This window comes from Lithobates pipiens, unplaced genomic scaffold (assembly GCF_037356315.1).
Source record: "Lithobates pipiens isolate NorthernLeopardFrog02 unplaced genomic scaffold, aLitPip1_a1.2 Scaffold_30, whole genome shotgun sequence".
Lineage (NCBI taxonomy): Eukaryota > Metazoa > Chordata > Amphibia > Anura > Ranidae > Lithobates > Lithobates pipiens.
In genome coordinates, this window is record NW_027507791.1 from 113,875,567 (window position 1) to 113,894,694 (window position 19,128).

Sequence of the window (19,128 nt, forward strand, 5' to 3'; positions counted from 1 at the left end):
GCATGGCTATTGAAAGCCAGGTGTTGAGGAACAGGGAGTCTGTCGGACTCAGTGATCCCCACTATGTTGAGAGCACTGAAATCCTCTTCCAGGAAGATTTATCATCGTACCTGGAAGGCTTACATCTCCATGTGTGAGGAGAAAGGATGGCATCCGCGCTCCTTTGTTATATCCAGGATCCTGCTGTTTCTTCAGCAAGGAGTGGACCAGAAGTTGGCTTTAAGCACCATTAAAGGACAAATATCAGCCTTGGCTGTCTTTTTTCAATGACCCCTGGTGTGTCACTCACTGGTGAGTACCTTTGTTCAAGGGGTGCAACATGTAGTCCCTCCGGTGCATCCACCATTACTCCCATGGGATCTGAACCTGGTGTTATCGGTGCTGCAAAAACCGCCATTTGAAGTTGCAATTTTTTTTCCCCACAAAGCTTTGCAAAATTATATATATATATATATATATATATATATATATATATATATATATATATATATATATATATATATATATATATATATATATATATATATATATACATATATACATATATACATATACACACACACACACACACACACGTGTGTGTGTGTGTATATATTATATATGTATGTGTGTGTGTGTATATGTATATATATATATTATATGTGTATGTATGTGTGTGTGTGTGTATATATATATAATGTATATATAAAAAATTTCTTCACAAAATTGTCATATTTGCAAATTATTTCTCACACTCGGTGCAGGCAGACTTGCAATTGCAACCCAAAATACATTCTGCTACTCGTCATGGGTATGGCGATACCCCATGTGTGAGACTTTTCCACAGCCTGGCCACATACAGACGCCCAACATCCAAGTAGCACCATCAGCTGTTGTAAATCCATACATTACACATTTCATTTCTTGAGTACCCATCACATTTCTGAAGGGCTTGGAGCACCAGGACAAAGGAATTACCCACGAAATGACCTGATTATGCAAAGAAAACGCCCCAGTGTATATTCTATGAGGTGTGAGTCTTTTGAACATATCATTTCTTTCCACAAGTTTTTGGAAAATGTGGAAAGAAAATAATTTTTTTTTTTTTTCACAAAATTGTCGATTTATAAGATCTTTTAACGCATAGCACGTACATTGCAAAAATGGCACCCCAAAATACATTTTCTCCACTCTGAAAATCTTTTCTGGATCCCCTCACATATGTGAGACCCCTGAACTGTACAATTGCAGAGCAAATGATCAGTGCAGGAGGCAGGCAAAAAGCATGGTCATTTCCCAGGCTGAGGTCAATTCACGTGGAAGGCAGAAACATAGTTGGCACAGGCATAGTCGATAAACAGTCCGGGTCATTCACAGAAATAGCAGATAGTGGAAAAATATCATCTTCACTTCACAGTGTAGTTAAGTGTGATTGCTCCGATAGCATTCTCCAATACAGAGGCCTGGCTGGGAGGGACATTGGGGACAGTAGTATTGGGTGTCACGGTGATTTACTCTACTTGAACACACTTGACTTTTTTGGGCGGGGGGTTGCGACCTGTTTGGTTAAGAGGGTGGATTTTGGGACAGTGCCTTTCATGGAGTCTGGCTAATGTATCGAAGAAAATTAGTTGAGGGGCTTGGCCATGGGGATAGAGAAGGGCTGTGATAACGGGAGCCAGAGATCGGTACAACAGGGATTTCTGCAGATCTTGACCTGGAGTGAAGAACGGGTGCACGGCTCCTGGGGTTTGCAGCGTGCCGGCATTTACACAGTTTTAACTTGGCTGGGTTGCAGTGTGACGGGAGAGAGTGGTATGTCTCCTAAGCAACACTCTTTCACCAGAACTAAGCCTTCCCGCTGTACCAATCCGCTCATTAGGCTCTCTCCTTCCAGTTCTTGCAGGTCTTTACACAAATACCTATCGGCTTTGCGTTGCATGTCAGACAGGGACAGTCAAAGGGCCACAAATTGCCCAGGTCTCATATAGAGGCTTTTCAAGCCCAATAAATTATTGCATGTAAATGGATACCATCACCCTCCCTTGGATCAAGAATGGATTGGCATTCTTAATCAAACATTAAGAGATGGAAAACCTCACTCTAGCAACCCAGAGAAACTTTGCACAGATTCAGAGCAATATGGGCCAGCCCCTTAAAAGCTAATTAAAGCAGGGTTGTTCTATCTAGCTAAAATCACATTTTCTCTTTGGAGGATGTGTATACAAAATTTCCTCCTTGGGCAATATTATATGTAAAAATACTTTGCTCCTTTATAGTGGTCCTTCAGAAATGTGCACTAGACATCCAGTGCAACCACAGACTGTGGTCATAGAGAAGCACAAACAGAGCAATAGTAGCTGGATATAATTTCTTTCTTATTCTATGTTCTAGACTGGTTAATATAGAACATACTTCTGTATCAATTATATATGTGCATAATATGGTAACAATACTTTTTGTGTGGTAATGAAACTTATAAGGCTATGGTATGTAATGTACCTGTAGGAGTGGGATCCTATGCCAGGGACTCTTCCGTGGAAAAAATGGGGGGAAAACCTCCCAGTTCTACCAACACACACAAAGCAAATCCACCTTTTGTCTGTGCAGGGCAAGCAACAAACTTGCTTTGATACCCTCAGCCCAGCAGCATATGTATCTTTTTTACATTTCCCTATTGCTTCATTTAGTCCTTGGGAGCAAAGAAATTATTGGGTAGTTAAGGGTGTGTAGGAGAATGTGACTTGCTACATGTAACCGGTTTGGTTTGGTGGTTGGCCCAAATCTGTCATATGGGGGTAGGGAAAATCATTAGCCCCATGTGAGAACTGATTGGAGCAAGTAGCTTACATAGGGCTGTTTTCAGTTCTCCTGCTGGCTGAACAGACCAGTGAGGCTGTAAAGGAATTATAAATACAGGTATATTTATATAGCCATGTCAATTTATAGGAAACCCTGTGCAAGCGCAGGGAGAAAATTCAATGCAGGTAATGTCCTAGTGGGGTTAAGACTGACGACCCCAGTGCTTTTTTTGTAGGAGAAGTTCATCATCAGGAGCATGTTCCATGAAAACAGAAGTAACTTTCTGTTCATATCGGAGATACAGGCAGCCAGCAGGAGCCTAACATTGCACCTGTAATCTGGTGATCAGGGGTGCAATGCTGTACAGGCTCCTAAGAAAATAAAAATACCAAATGCTCTTTTTTTTTTTTTTTTTGCCTGCAAAAAATGTGCATTTATTTTTTTTTTTTTTAAAAGGTGAACTTGTACCTTAATGTGCTTTCCAGGGAGAGTGGGAATCTCCTGTGTTAATAGGCATAACACACTGCTAAATTAATATCCTAAATGCGCTTTTTTTAAAAAGCGCTTTGGACTTGGTTATTAGAACACATATGTATACTAAATATTTAACTGCACCAAAATGACACAAATGTGAATAGGGCCAAACAATAAACAAAGGCCTCATTCAAACAGCCACTTACTTACATGTACCATGCAGATGCAGGGACATGTTTTTCCAGCTCTGAGATGCACAGGCATTGCATGCATCCCCATGCTAACAGTCCTATAAATGTCTATTGGGACATGTGGCTGCATGGACTCAGCTGCTTTGTCCCAGCCTGACATTGGTGTGGATGGACCGCCTAAACGCACCCAGGGTGAGTTTGGGGACACGCACCTGCACGGATGTCACATTGGGACACAGTGGCTGTGTCCATGCAGCTATGTGCCAATAGACATCTGTGGGTTTGCTGGCACGGGGATTCTCGCAACACCTGTGCAAAACACGGCCCGTAATCAGCCATGTAAACAATGCCTCATGCACCTGGCAACCATGCAGGTCCTGCACGAAACCATCTACACCTAACTGCAAACCATGGGAGCAATTAATCTGCCTGAAGCGTGCCATTTGAGGAACGCTTTTGAAGTCTCTTAATTTGTATTTAGCTTTTGTGCATATTATTATTGTGGGAAATTGAAAGAAAACTTTGAATGCCGTTATGCCAGAAAATTAAGTATTCAGTCACTTCTTAGAGGGGTTCCCCCTTATTTCTACACTTCTGGCATCCTTCCTTCAAGACCAGCCATATGTATGCAGTGTGAGCAGCAGTGCTAGGCAGAGTTGCTTTGACTGCAGGAAGTCACTGGTGTCACTTTGTTCCCATTTTGTAGCCGAATTGGAGAAAAGATGACTGAGGTCAGGAGGTGAGAATCTTGTCTCTACAGCATTTAACATGATGCTGCCACCTCATTTTATGGAAGTTCCAGACTTTATATGACTGCACCAGTACGCTGTTTGATGCAGTGAGGTTTATATGTGTGTAAAGGAAGACAGATAGAAAGCAGTAGGAGTTCCCCTCCTGTTCTTGGCCGTCTCCCAACAGTTCAGCACTAAATCTTTCCGCAGAGTCTTGGAAGTCGTTACACAGCAGTCTGAATGTGCTGTGGGTGCACTAATCCTAGCGATTGTGTGCAGCTGAGAATGGAAAATGTTTGTGTCTTCCCAGGGAAATCCAACATTACTGTTTCAAATCAGCTAATGTACTAGAGGATATATTCCAATGCTACTTAACCCTTGCCTAACACTTTTCCTATTAGTTTCCTGTATTGTGTATGTCAGGTGTTAAACACACTTGGTATATCAGCCTGTGCTGTCAGATGAACACTGAGATATATTAAGGTAAAATCATTGTTTCCCACCCAGTTCATTTTCACACACTGATTTCCCCACACTGATATACACCTCCCTTACTGATGTACTAACTACAGCATTTGTAGAAAAGTCCACAAACAGACTCCTATAAGAACAATGATTGATAGACCTGTGCATTGACAGTATCTTTAATAACAAATATTCATTGAAATGGCAGCTGTGTAACAGAAAAAAGTTAGCGATTGTAAAGACAGAAGGTTTTTTTATCTTAATGCATTCTATGCATTGTTTTTATTGAAGTTTTTCACAGTATAAGAAAATACGTTGACATCAGTGTTTAACTTTTAACAGTTTGCATACTTTTTCAAACGCCTAATACAGGAATGAACAGTATATCTTTTGTTCCTTTAAGACTATTTTTCTAAGGTTCTAGTACCTGTATGCCTTATCCACTACATCAGTTGTGGTTTAAAGAATAGACTATAGTGTGGATTGTCTATCTTGAGCAGTATAACATAGTCTGTAGGCTTATGTCATTTTCTTGATGTAGGTCCCAGAGCATGCCCTCCGAGCCAGGATACACCCCCCAGTAATTCTCTGGGTGCGCTCGGTTCCCCAGACCACAGAGGGTCTCCCTCCAGATTCTGCAATGTCAGGGTCTTACGGAGGGTAAAAGGGGGATAGATAATAGAAGGGAGGAAAGAAGAACTCGGAGGGGATGAGAGACAGGATTGGGGGGAGGGGGAAGGACTCCACGTTCCTGGTCTTATTCAAGAAGGGTCCTGGTTAGTAATTGTCCGGGGGTCATTCTATGCATTAAGATGAAAAAAACCTTCAGTATGCAGCAGCCCCCCTAATACTTACCTGAGCCACATTTCGATCCAGTGATGTGCACAAATGCTTTGGCCTTTTGTGACTCTCCCTCCTGATTGGCTAATACACAGCAGTGGCGCCATTGGCTCCCACTGCTATCAAAGTCAGTTAGCCAATGAGATGAGGCCAAACTGTGGCACCATGTCTGAATTGGCACACAGAGCAGCGGCTCGGCTCAGGTGCCCCCATAGCAACCTGCTTGCTGTGGGGGCAGGAGGGAGGGGCCAGGAGCGCTGCAAGGGACCCGAGAAGAGGAGGATCCGGGATGCTCTGTGCAAAACCACTGCACAGAGCAGGTAAGTGTAACATGCTTGTTATGTTTAAAGAAAACAAAATTAGACTTTGGTATCACTTTAACAGAAACATACCTGTGTTGTTACACTATTACCACAAGTATTGGGACGCCTGCCTTTACACGCATATGAACTTTAATGGTGTCTTAGCCTGTAGGGCGTTCATTCATTTCATTGGCCAGATTCGTAATTTATTCTAGCCATTGAAATGAATTTAATATTGAGTTGCCCCACCCTTTGCAGCTATAATAGCTTCAACTCTTCTGGGAAGGCTGTCCACAAGGTTTAGGAATGTGTCTATGGGAATGTTAGACCATTCTTCCAGGAGCACATTTGTGAGGTCAAGCATTGATGTTGGCCGAGAAGGCCTGGCTTGCAGCCTCCACTCTAATTCATCCCAAAGCTGTACTATTGGGTTGAGTTCAGGACTCTGAGCAAGCCAGTCAAGTTCCTCCACCTTTGGAATGAATTAGAGTGAAGACTGCGAGCCAGGCCTTCCCGTCCAACATTAGTGCCTGACCTCATAAATGCGCTTCTGAAAGAATGGTCAAACATTCCCATAGACAAACTCCTAAACCTTGTGGACAGCCTTCTCAGAAGAGTTGAAGCTGTTATGGCTGCAAAGGGTGGGCCAACTCAATATTGAATTAATTTCAATGGCTAGAATTACTAATCTGGCCAATGAAATGAATGAACGCCCATACAATGCGACTGAATGTGTCTAAACACACTTAAACGTGTTTGAAAAGTGTGGCTTTAGGCACGTATGCAACGTTGCTTTTCTCCTATTAGGTGCATGACACCTAAATCCACTCCAGATTGTAATAAGGTTGATCCAAATTTACTTCTCAGCAGGCTTTAGGCTCAGTGCTGAATTTTGTACTTGTGATGGACACAAAACAATATAAACACAAATATTCCATATCAGTAGATTTTTCTTTCTCCATCTTCCTGTTTCCTATCTGTAGATGGATTTTCAGATGCTTTGTAAGGCCCTCTTCACGTGGACACTGCCCGGTGGTCTGTTCAGAGAATTCATGAACAGATCTCCTGGTGAATCTGGGCAGAACAGGACAGATGTCAATTTTCTAATCTGTGCCCATTCAGTTGTTTTCTGAAGTTAGAAACTGGAGCTTACTAGAGCTTTCTTCTAGATTCTGTTGAATCTATGGGCAACCATATGTAAATTGACTTGTGTTAGTTTACATCAGACTACCACAGATCCATCACATTTAGGTATGAAAAAAGGCACAGATCCTTTACATTTTTTTTCTGGACCTGGACAGTCTCTGATGTGAGCATACACAAGTCTATTTACATCCGGTCACCCCTAGACTTAGATGGAGCTTCTGATTTGGTCTGCCTGAAAAACTGACAGGAAAAAGGGGCCTAATTCAGTGTGGATATAGAAGCAAAATTTTCTGTAAATAATCCCTTAAACGTTTGTGTTTTAACAGGGTCTTTTGCCACCACCCACTGCCACAGACAAAACCAACCTTGCAGCATCTTATGAGGAGGAGATGGAAGTGGAAGAGCAAATGTCACAAGAGACTGATGGAGAGAAGATGGTGACACAAGCAAAAGAAACAGAATTGCCCCCAGATACTGTGAGCAGAGCAGAGGCTGGACCAGGCAGACTTCCTGCTGAGGCTGAAGAGGACGGGAGAGAAGCCACTGGCAAGGAATTAGCCGATACTTCCATTAAAGAACCAGAAGTGCAGAGAGTTGATGTCCAGTTGAAACACAACATAGGAGAGAAACAGTCACATTTACAGGACATAATACCTGAGACTGGATCTGAGGTGAGGGAGCCAGTGCCCCAAACAGAGCTGAAGTCAATGGAAACTGAAGAAGCAACTGACCAAGTGGATAGCAATAATGGTCAACCAACAGAGGAGGATGTAGAACATCAGAAGATGCCGGACCATCCTGGGAGAGACAGTGACAGTGAATACAGTGAGAATGAGGGGGTAGAAGACTAGTTTAGTTTAGTATTTTAACCCATCTTCCAGAGCTATAAGATTTCCAATGGGAACGTGTGGTCACAGTCTATGTACATTTTCTTAAGGAAATCTTTACTACAAGGACAGGATAGCTGTAGACACGCTGGCATTTTGGGGTTATACTATATAATCTGCACTATTTATTGTTCTATTCTGTCCCCATTTATAGTCAAGAAAAACTTTTTCACAGCGTATAATTAGCAGTGAAAGACAATGGTAGATTGTCAGACAGCTGCAGATATGGGCTGTGGGATTTCTTGGTATGTGGATTCTACTGTCATCTCCTTAAAGCAATGGGCATACTCCCAGCTTGTGTTCAGGAAGAATGCAGCTTATAACTGAGCAGTACGACACATCGTGTACAAATATTAGGAGAGGATACCGTGCCTTACTGCTAGTCTTTTTATTTTCCCCAAAAAATGAGTGTAGTTGGGCTGTATAATCCCTGAATGTTGCAGGGAATGAGGGAGGTTATTATTGTTTACACTGAATTTCTTAAGATCCACTCAAATGATGAAAACATTTTTGTAAACTTTGTTTTATTAAAAAAAAAAAAAAAAAAAGAGAAAAATACTTCTAATTGTGTTTAAATCAATGTTGACTGCAGCTTTTTTGGTGGGATTACAGCTTCCATCTTGAGAGAAACATGGAGGCCTTTGTTGATGACTGCTCCTTTTGAAAGTGCTGGCTATCCTGTTCTGTAATTTGTTACCGTCCCAGAATAAGTATGGAGATAAGAGCGCCTGGCTTTCCAGATTTGCATGTTTGAGTCACTCACTGAAACAGCACAACAGCCAGGTAAATGTTTAGGGAGAGTTCAACAATGGCAGGCCTCGTAACAGGTTTGCATTGAAAAATCCTGTACTTAAGACATAGGGAGACTATCATTGTTGTCCTGTCCTTGGAATGCAGGTTGCCTAGCTGCCACCATATTGAATCAGGTGTTTCAGGACTAAGTCACTGACCTGGAACACTTATGTTGGTTCAGCATGCTTGTACGAATGTTGAAGTCACCGAGAGAGCCTGAAAAGCAGGGAACTAGCATTTTCCGAAAGGGATTGGTAGTGGCAGCTTTAATATTTCTCTCAATAGTTTAACGCTACTTTTGCACTATTGAGACCAGTATCCGATGTGTAGGCAGCACATTCAATTTAATTGGGCTGCCCTACCCACAGAAATACAGGTAAAGAAGCCTAACTTTTTTTTTTTTTTTTTTTTTAAATCGTATGGCACCATAAAGTTTGGCATGTGTGAAAATTTGCTGAGGGTGCCAATGTGTGGTGCAGCTATTCAGAATTAATGGCACCCCAACGCACCTGCTAAAGCACGCTTTCCCTACCTGCAGAGATGTGAATCTAACCTTGTGTAGCATTGGTTACCATTGTTTAGATGTGATTGTCACTATAAAGCTACAAACTTGTATTGAGAATGCATGGGTTACTACACAGGAGTAATGAAGACAGGTCACCCCTAGGGTGGTCAGCTAAGAGATCCACACACCGGGGTTATACCAGGCTGTAGATAAAATAGTTTTTTATGCTCAAGCCTAATTGCATATTTATGAATTATGCGATTTTCTTCATCCTTTGTGGTCAGGAAGTATGCTGCTCTAAAAATAGGCCTGACCACACCACACTACTGGGTAGTGTTTATTCCTGACGATGTATATAAAGCATTTTGCTATAGTGTTAAAGTAGGTTTTGCTAAGAAAAGAAAATTCTGGTTACCAGATGCACTGCAAGAATTTTATAAAAGATTATTCTAGAATAAATCCTTTTTGTGTTCCCATTCTAAAGATGCCTGCTTTATGGAAGTGTTCTGTCTAGACAAATGACATAATTGTACAATGTGGCTCAATTTGTCAGACCCAGCATCCCTTCTATTCCAGTCTATGCTCAGATAAAAAATTAATTTCCAAATAAATTCTATGGCTGTGGTGCCTATAATTTTATCCTCTTTGAAGCCAGATTCAGTCAGCTTAGACTGAAAATTAATCCTGTACATAAAGTATTAATGACCTGATTGCAAGGAAGAAAAATGTGAACTTAATCATACAGTACAGGACACAGGCTCCTTTAAATCTTGACTGTGGGTCATATGCTGCCATCTTCAAGTCAGGACACTGGTAAACATTGTTGTGTAGTGAGCTGCAGAGTCCTCTGCAAGTCCAGAACAGTGACGATCCAAATGCCAGCAGTTTCAGTTCCTGAAATCCTTCTCCATTGAGAAGAGGATATACCCTCCTGAAGTAGGTGAACAGTTTCCACCTAGTGTGTATGGGTCTTATGGAAGATATACCACTATTAGATTTTCTGTAGATTTATGTCTTCAGATTTACCAAAACCATGTAGTGCAAGGGCCTGCCTCATTGCATACAAACAGGAAACTCTTAAGGGTTGACCTCATATTATATGGTTTTGGTAAATCTGAAGACAAAAATCTGCAGAAAATCTAATAGTTTGTATGGAGGTCTTAGGAAGGTGCCTGTATGAGGTGTGACAATTATATTCCCAGAATGTCCACAGTGTAACACTATGGTGGTGACTCGCACAGCTATTCATGTGTTCTGACATTTAGTCAGCTGGTCTGCAACTCAGGCCAAGAGCAGTCTTTAACCACTTTCAGACCGGACCATTTTGCTGGTAAATGACCAGAGGTCTTTTTACAATTTGGCACTGCGCTGCTTTAACTGGTAATTGCGCGGTCATGCAATGTTGTACCCAAACAAAATTTGCATCCTTTTCTTCCCACAAATAGAGCTTTCTTTTGATGGTATTTGATTGCCTCTGCGATTTTTTATTTTTTGCGATATAAACGTAAAAAGACCGCAAATTTTGAAAAAAAATTATATTTTCTACTTTTTGTTACGAGTATAGGCCGACCCGAGTATAAGCCGAGGCCCCCAATTTACCCCCAAAAAACTGGGAAACCTATTGACTCGTGTATAAGCCGAGGGTGAGATATGCCTGTCCATCCCTGTGTGTGTGTCCATCCATCCATCCATCCCTGTGTGTGTGTGTGTCCATCCATCCATCCATCCCTGTGTGTGTGTGTGTGTCCATCCATCCATCCATCCCTGTGTGTGTGTCCGTCCATCCATCCATCCATCCATCCGTGTGTGTGTGTGTGTGTGTGTGTGTGTGTGTGTGTGTGAGGCCTTGTGTGTCCAGCCTACCTGTGTCCCCAGCCTCCGTCCGGTCCCGAGCCTCCGTCCGGTCCCGTCCCGTCCCGAGCCGAGCCTCCGTCCGGTCCGGTCCCGTCCCGAGACTCCGTCCGGTCCCGTCCCGTCCCGAGCCGAGCCGAGCCGAGCCTCCGTCCGGTCCCGTCCCAGGATCACCGCTCTTCGTCGGCGCCCATTTTCCTGTTCAAATGCCGCGCCTCCCTGTCTGTGATAGGCGGAACACAATTTCCCAGCAGTCTGTGTTCCGCCTATCACGGCCATCCTTTCATCCTCGTCCGTAGTACGAGGATGAGCGGATGTCCGTGATAGGCGGAACACAGGCTGCTGGGAAATTCAGTGTTCCGCCTATCACAGGCGAAGGCGGAGCCGGAGGCGCGGCTTTTGAATTAGAATAGAATGGCCGCTGTCTGTCTGCTCGACACGCTGATCGAGCAGGCAGACAGCGATGACTCGAGTATAAGCCGAGGGGGGCACTTTCAGCCTCAAAAAAGAGGCTGAAAATCTCGGCTTATACTCGAGTATATACGGTATTAGAAAAATCCAATAAACTCAATTTTAGTCATACATTTAGGCCAAAATGTATTCAGCCACATGTCTTTGGTAAAAAAAAAGTCAATAATTGTATATTTATTGGTTTGCGCAAAAGTTGTCACATCTACAAACTAAGGTACGTTTTCTGGAATTTACGCAGCTTTTAGTTTACGACTGCCTAGCTCATTTCTTGAGGTGCTAAAATGGCAGGGCAGTACAAAACCCCCCCAAATGACCCCATTTTGGAAAGTAGACACCCTAAGGAAATTGATAAGTGGCATGTTGAGCCCATTGAATATTTTATTTTTTTGCCTCAAGCGATTGAATAATGACAAAAAATAATTTTTTTTTTTTTTTTTTTACACAAAGTTGTCACTAAATGATATATTGCTCACACATGCTATGGGCATATGTGAAATGACACCCCAAAATAAATTCTGCTGCTTCTCCTGAGTACGGGGATACCACATATGTGGGACTTTTTGGGAGCCTAGCCGCGTACGGGGCCCCGAAAACCAAGCACCGCCTTCAGGCTTTCTAAGGGCGTAAATTTTTGATTTCACTTCTCACTACCCATTACAGTTTTGAAGGCCATAAAATGCCAAGATGGCACAAAACCCCCACAAATGACCCCATTTTAGAAAGTAGACACCCCAAGCTATTTGCTGAGAGGCATTTTGAGTCCATGGAATATTTTATATTTTGCCACAAGTTGCGGGAAAATTACAAACTTTAATTTTTTTTTATTTTTTTTTCACAAAGTTGTCACTAAATGATATATTGCTCACACATGCTATGGGCATATGTGAAATGACACCCCAAAATAAATTCTGCTGCTTCTCCTGAGTACGGGGATACCACATATGTGGGACTTTTTGGGAGCCTAGCCGCGTACGGGGCCCCGAAAACCAAGCACTGCCTTCAGGATTTCTAAGGGCGTTACAGTTTTGAAAGCCATAAAATGCCAAGATGGCACAAACCCCCCCCAAATGACCCCATTTTGGAAAGTAGACACCCCTAAATTTAGGAGTACACTAGTGAGACTAGGTAATAAATGGCGGGTGCCCTGAAACTATAAAAAAAATAACTAACCAACCAGCGTCACCTGTAACAGTTATATGGTGATCACTGGTGAAAGGGTTAACTAGGGGGCAATCAGGGGGCTTTATGCGGTAGTATATGCGGGTCCCTGGCGCTATAAAAAGCTGCGGCGAACCTAAATACCTACCTGCCTAACTAGCGTCACCTATGACACTAATACAGCGATCAGAAAAACGATCGCTTATTAGGCTGGGTTCACACTGGAGCGATGCGGGAACGCCACGAATGCGCGGCGGGTTCCCGCATCACATGCCTCCCGGCGGCAGTTCACACTGCCCTATGCGAACTGCTGGGAGTGTCAGTGAAATGTTAATGACACCCCCAGATCAGTTTGCATATCGCAGTGCGATCTGCAAACTCGGATCGCATGGTGTGAACACCCATGCGATCCGATTCTGCTGCGGGCCAAAAAAAGGGTCCCGTGCGAATTTGCGGCGGGTGCGACACGAATTCAGCCATACTATCTGTATGGCTGAACTCGAATCGCACAGAGATCGGATGTGATTTGCACTGCAGTGCGGTGCGAATCACATTCGTTCTCATAAACCGCTGCAATGTGAACCCAGCCTTAGTGACACTGGCGACGGGGGGTGATTACGGGGTTAAACCTTTATTGGGGGGGTTAGGGGGGCACATTAGAACTAAAGGGGGCTAACCCTAACTGCCCTAACAGTTATTACAGTCACAAATGACACCAATGCAAAAAAAAAAAAAAAAAGCAATTGGTGTCACTGTGACTGGGGGGGGGGCAGGGGTAATTGGGGGGTGATCGGGGGGGTAAAGGGGGGGTGTGAGTGTGCCTGGCATGTTCTACTGTGTAGTGTAGTGCTTGTGCAACTCACCGATGCTCTCTCCTCGGTGCCGGAACGAAAAATACCGACACGGAGGAGAGAATACATCACTTCCTCTCCTGTGTTTACATTACAGCAGAGGAAGTGATGTCACCGGACATTTTCATTCGTCGGGAGCGATCGCGAGGGGGTGGCCATGAATGAATGGCCGTCCCCTCGTCCGGGATCGCTCCCGAACGAATACCGACCGCCGCAGGCACCGGGCGGGGGCCCGATCGGGCCCCCGACCCGCGGGCAGGCAAGGACGTACATGTAAGCCCTTATGCCTGCCCGTGCCATTCTGTCGACGTACATCGTCGTGCGGCGGTCGGCAAGTGGTTAAGGAGTAGTAGAAGAAATGACGTGTGTGCACTGTGCTGTTGGTTGAAAATGAGTAACAGGCATCTGGAGCAGCAAATTAAAGTGGAACTAAACCCATCAATGTAACCGTTTCAAAAAATGCCAACTATCACATTGGTTGTGTTCTCCACCAAACTGTCAAGCCATCAAATGGCTGGTGTCATTACTGATCACATGTGCATCATAGCAGCTGAAGATCAAACAGGAAGATGGCAGCTTCTTTTTTTAATGTTATTTTATTTGTTTTTAAATAAAGAACAAACAATCCACAAACAGGGTACATTATTATTCATGGTACCTCAGACTGAATTATAAAGACACAATCGCAAATGGGAATGGGTGTGTGTGTGTGTGTGTGTGTGTGTGTGTGTATATATATATATATATATATATATATATATATTTACACTTTTGAAAGTAGAGGAAAGCCCCACCCAGTGTGCAATGCAATCTGTTCATCCCACTGACCACAAAATATAAGAAAAAAAAGTCCAGAGGATCGCTGCACTTAACTTTTAAATAAGGAACTTTGAAGCAAAATAAGGGTGAAGGCCCACCTGAAGCCCCACAAGTGCCATCAATGCAGCCTGATCGAAGCCCTTCTGCAGTCTAGAAGGGGACCGGGAGGGCTGCAGGACGAGCGCCGACAGATTACATACAGTGAGAATATCCTATGATAGACAGAACAGTGGTCCAATGGCGGTCCAGGAGATGGGACTTCCTATTACAGAGGCCGCCAAGTAAACAGGAGATTCTCACTGTATGTAATCTGACAGCGCTCGTCTCGCCCCTTCCCTGTCCCCTCCGAGGCAGCTAAAATTAAAGTATTGGCATATAACACGCACATGCTATTTGCACCCGATTTTCATGGTGAAAAAGGGAGTGCCAATAAATACAGTATTTATTGAACCGAAGTTCAAATAAACATTACATGATGTGTAAGTTCATTAAGTTTCGAGCGCACAAGCTTAAGCCTTCTTCAGATTAAATGCACATCTAACGTAAGCTACACACATGGCTTAAATACCATCATTTGGAATAAATTATGATTAGTAATCGATCGAATACAAATTAAATCTTTTTCTTATACATCCTTATATCACAGGTGGGGAAATATTTAGCAAAGTGTAGAACCCTCTCATTATTTCAACAGAAGCCTTCAACTCGTTTAATCTGTCAAAAAGAAACATGTACATGATGTATCACTATCTGGCCATCACATCAAATGAATTATCACCTAAATAAACAAATATAAATCCAGATCTGTATTAAACCCATTAGGGGCAATATTATCAAGAAAATTAATTCAATATATCTCTCGCTTTTTTTAAATGGATTCTTGGTTATCACGCTTATTCTTATTAATCCCCTCCAGCACCATGAATTTTAATTGGGAAATCGAATGTCCATTCTCAAAGTCTCGCTAAAGGCAACTGTACCAATTTGTCTCTGAATATTTGTGCCTTGCTATCCTATCTTTAACTTTCTGAATGGTCTCTCCTATGTATAGTAACCCACATGGACATTTTATTGCATATATTACATATGACAAATGGCAAGTGTAATAACCTTTGATTTTAATATCATACCTCTTATGTGGATGGGATATAGTTGCCTTTTATCATGGAGTTACACTGTATACACAATAAACATGGCTATGACCCTGTATTACAGGATCCTAAAAAAGTTACTAATGGGCTAGGAGAGGTATATTTGTCAGATCTGACCAATTGATCCTTTAGCGTTTGACTTTTTCTATATGAGGATAAGGGGGAGCTTGGAATTCACCAATATTCGGATAATTCTTTCTTAATAAACCCCAATGTTTAATGATGTTATGCATAGGAAGTGACTATGGATGATGACACAAATGGAATTCTCCTATCATTTCTATAGTGATGCCTATTATCTGCTAAATGTTCCCTTTTAACTAATGAAATGAGATAACCTCACTTTACAAACCTCATTTCCATTTAATTTAGTCTTACTTTACATTGTTGTGAATCACTAATGACTCTTTTAACCCTATACAGCTGGCTCCTAGGTATCGAATTAAACAACCCGTGGGGGTGAAAACTCTTATGCCTCGAACACACGATCGGACTTTCCGCCATCAAAGCCGTGGAATTTTTTCCAAAGGGTGTTGGGTCAAACTTGTCTTGCATACACACAGCCACACAATTGTTGGCCAACAATTAGGAGCGTAGTGATGTACTAGACGTACTACGTGCTTTTTCAGCTCTTTAGTCCCACCCTTTGGGCTCCTTCTGCTAATTTCGTGTTAGTAGAAGTTTGAGTGTTGATTCTCGCTTTTCAGTTTGTGTCTGAATGGCCGTTCATCAACCAGCCATGTTGCAGAATAAGAGGAGATAACGTTATTTATTATTGGCCTTAGAGTTATTGCTTTGACATTTTTTTGTTTGAATAATGATTTCATATGGTATATTTTTGGATGCATAGAATGCACTTTTTGGTTAAGTTCTATTGGCAGATAGCATGTCTAATTTTTATTTTAATTTTTTTAATGCACAATAAAAAAATTGTGGAGAATAATACTTGGCTATGTGTTTTACTTCAAATGACAGTTTGGGAGTAAGCAGTTACATTTAACCACTTAAGGACCGCCTCACGCCAATACACGTCAGCAGAATGGCACGGCTGGGCATAAGCACGTACAGCTACATTGCCCTTTAAGTGCCCAGCCATGGGTTGCAGGCAGCACACTCGCGACCCGGTCCTGAGCTCCGTGGCCGCAGGACCCACGGACCCGATCGCCGCCAGCGTCCCATGATAGGGTCACAAAGCTGAAGAACGGGGAGAGGTAAGTGTAAACAAACCTCTCCTCTTGCTTCCTAGTGAGCCTGTCACTGATCATCTGTTCCCTGTCATAGGGAAGGACTATCAGGGACGTCACACGCCAAGCCACGCCCCCACCGTTACAAAAAACCACACACTTAACCCCTACACTGCCCCCTAGTGGTTAAAGGGGTTGGTAAGGATTTATTTTTTTAAAATAACAAACATGTTATACTTAACTCCACTGTGCAGCTGGTTTTGCACAGAGTGGCAACTAACCTGGTCTTCTGGGGTCCCTCGGTGGCTGTCTCGGCTCCCCCCTACAAGTACTTCTTATCTTCATGCGAGCTCCTTCGCATGGTGTGAAGTACTTGCGGGCGCGCTCCCGTGATACAGCCGGCGCGTCATTGGATGTGATGGCTGCGCTGCTTTCAATCCATCCACTGTAACCAATCAGCGGCCAGGCTGGTCGGCGAAGAGGATGTCGGGTGCGAGTGCGGGACTTGAGGGGTCAGGTAAGTATAACGGGGGTGCTGGGGGGGCCAGTATTGTCAGATGTTTTTTCACCTTAATGCATTCTATGTAAAAAACTTTTACCTTTACAACCCCTTCACTGTCAGTGACATTTTTACAGTAATCGGTGCATTTTTAATCGCACTGATCGCTGTATTAATGCCAATGGGCCCAAAAGTGTCAAAATTGTCCGTGTCTGCCATAATGTCGCAGTCATAATAAAAAATAAATAAATTGCTGATCGCCGACATTATTGGTAAAAATAAATAAATAAAAATGCCATAAAACTATCCCCTATTTTTTGTAGACGCTATAACTTTTGCGCAAACCAATCAATAAACGCTTATTGCAATTTTTTTTACCAAAAATATGTAGAACAAGAAGTATCTGCCTAAACTGAGGGAAAAAAAAAATTTTTTTATACATTTTTGGGGGATATTTATTATTGCAAAAAGTAAAAAATAGAATTTTTTTTTCAAAATTGTCGTTCTATTTTTGTTTATAGAGCAAAAAATAAAAACCACAGAGGTGATCAAATACCACCAAAAGAAAGCTCTATTTGTGGGGAAAAAAGGACGCCAAATTTGTTTGGGAGCCACATCGCACGACCGCGCAATTGTCATTTAAAGCGATGCAGTGCCGAATCGCAAAAAGGGGCTTGGTCCTTTAGCTGCAAAATGGTCTGGGGCTCAAGGGGTTAAAAAATACAATGTAAAATTAACAAAGGACACCAACATAGTTGTATCTTTGATCTTAAAAACTACAGGATAATGGTGTTGTGGCAACTTGCCCAAATAAAAAGAAAAAAAAAAGCGTAATAATATTATTCTTTATCACTAGAAAAAAAAAAAGCCTTTGAGAATTTGTTTGCCATAACTCCATCAGTATCACCAGAAAAGCAGCTTCATTATTATCCCATTAAAGAAGAAGAGAATGTGCGCTGCATTTTAAGATTTTATAATTTGCCACATCACAAATGTTAATTCTCCATTACGAGCCCTAGTTTACAAGACCGACCGCTTCTGGCTCGTCCTTGCTTCTGAGCATGCCTGTTTGCACTTTGAACTTTTGTTCGACTGACTTGTGTACACACGATTGGAAAATCTGACATCACACATTTGTTGGTGGAAAATTTGAAGACATGATAGCCAACATTTATTGGCTGAAAGTCAGACAACAATTGTCCGATGGAGCATACACTGTCGAATTTTCCGCCAACAGCCTGACATCGAACATTTCCTGTCGGAAAATCTGATTGTGTGTACGGGGCTTTATAGTGTAATAATTCATTGCGATTGGTACTTTTTATAAACTGATCACACTCTGTTCATACCATTTATTTTCAACGATGTGTACAATAAAATAAAAATAAAATAATAAATATATATACCCCCAACTATTAAGCAGAGAGTAACAGAAAATACAACGATAAGCTGGTGATTAACCACTTCAATACCAGACACTTTTCCCCCCTTCCTGCCCAGGACAATTTTAAGCTTTCAGCGCTGTCGCAATTTGAATGACAATTGCGCGGTCATGCAATACTGCACCCAAACAAATTTTCTCTTACATTCGCCGACTGACACAGCTCCTTTCTTATACCATCGGGTTGTTACGCCACCTTCAGGAGAGGACTAGGCAGAACATGTTAATATGTTATAACAAAATACAAAACAAATATGTTATTTCTAGTTACGCCCAAGGGGCGGTCCCTTAGGTAACAACCCCCCAGCCTGCTCCTGCAGCCTCAGTTTTTTTCTGCCTAGTGAAGAAGGACCTAGGAACCCTGCGGGCCCATCGGTCCGTGGATTTTTTTCTGCAGAAGTTTGCCTTTTGCGCAAGATTAAGATCCTGTGATCTGCTATCAACAGCCGGCTGGGTGACAGGCTAGATACCCTTATCCTTGTAGTCTCCCCAGCCTGGCCAGCGAGCGTGTGCAGACCAGAGCTCCGCGCTGGTTTGGCCACGACATGCCTCCAGCTCCAGGGGTGGCCGGTGGGTGCAATGCCTTGGG

At 42.6% G+C, this 19,128-nt stretch overlaps 1 protein-coding gene across 1 annotated transcript in view; it reads left to right on the forward strand.

The window, feature by feature from the left end:
* AQR (aquarius intron-binding spliceosomal factor) overlaps positions 1-10,577 on the forward strand; it is a 198,646-nt gene extending 188,069 nt beyond the window's left edge. Inside the window, exon 35 of the mRNA XM_077464777.1 lies at positions 7,257-10,577. Within this exon, the coding sequence (XP_077320903.1) occupies positions 7,257-7,781 (525 nt within the window). The 3' untranslated portion in view covers positions 7,782-10,577. The remainder of the gene's footprint in view (positions 1-7,256) is intronic.
* Positions 10,578-19,128: the final 8,551 nt, after the last annotated feature.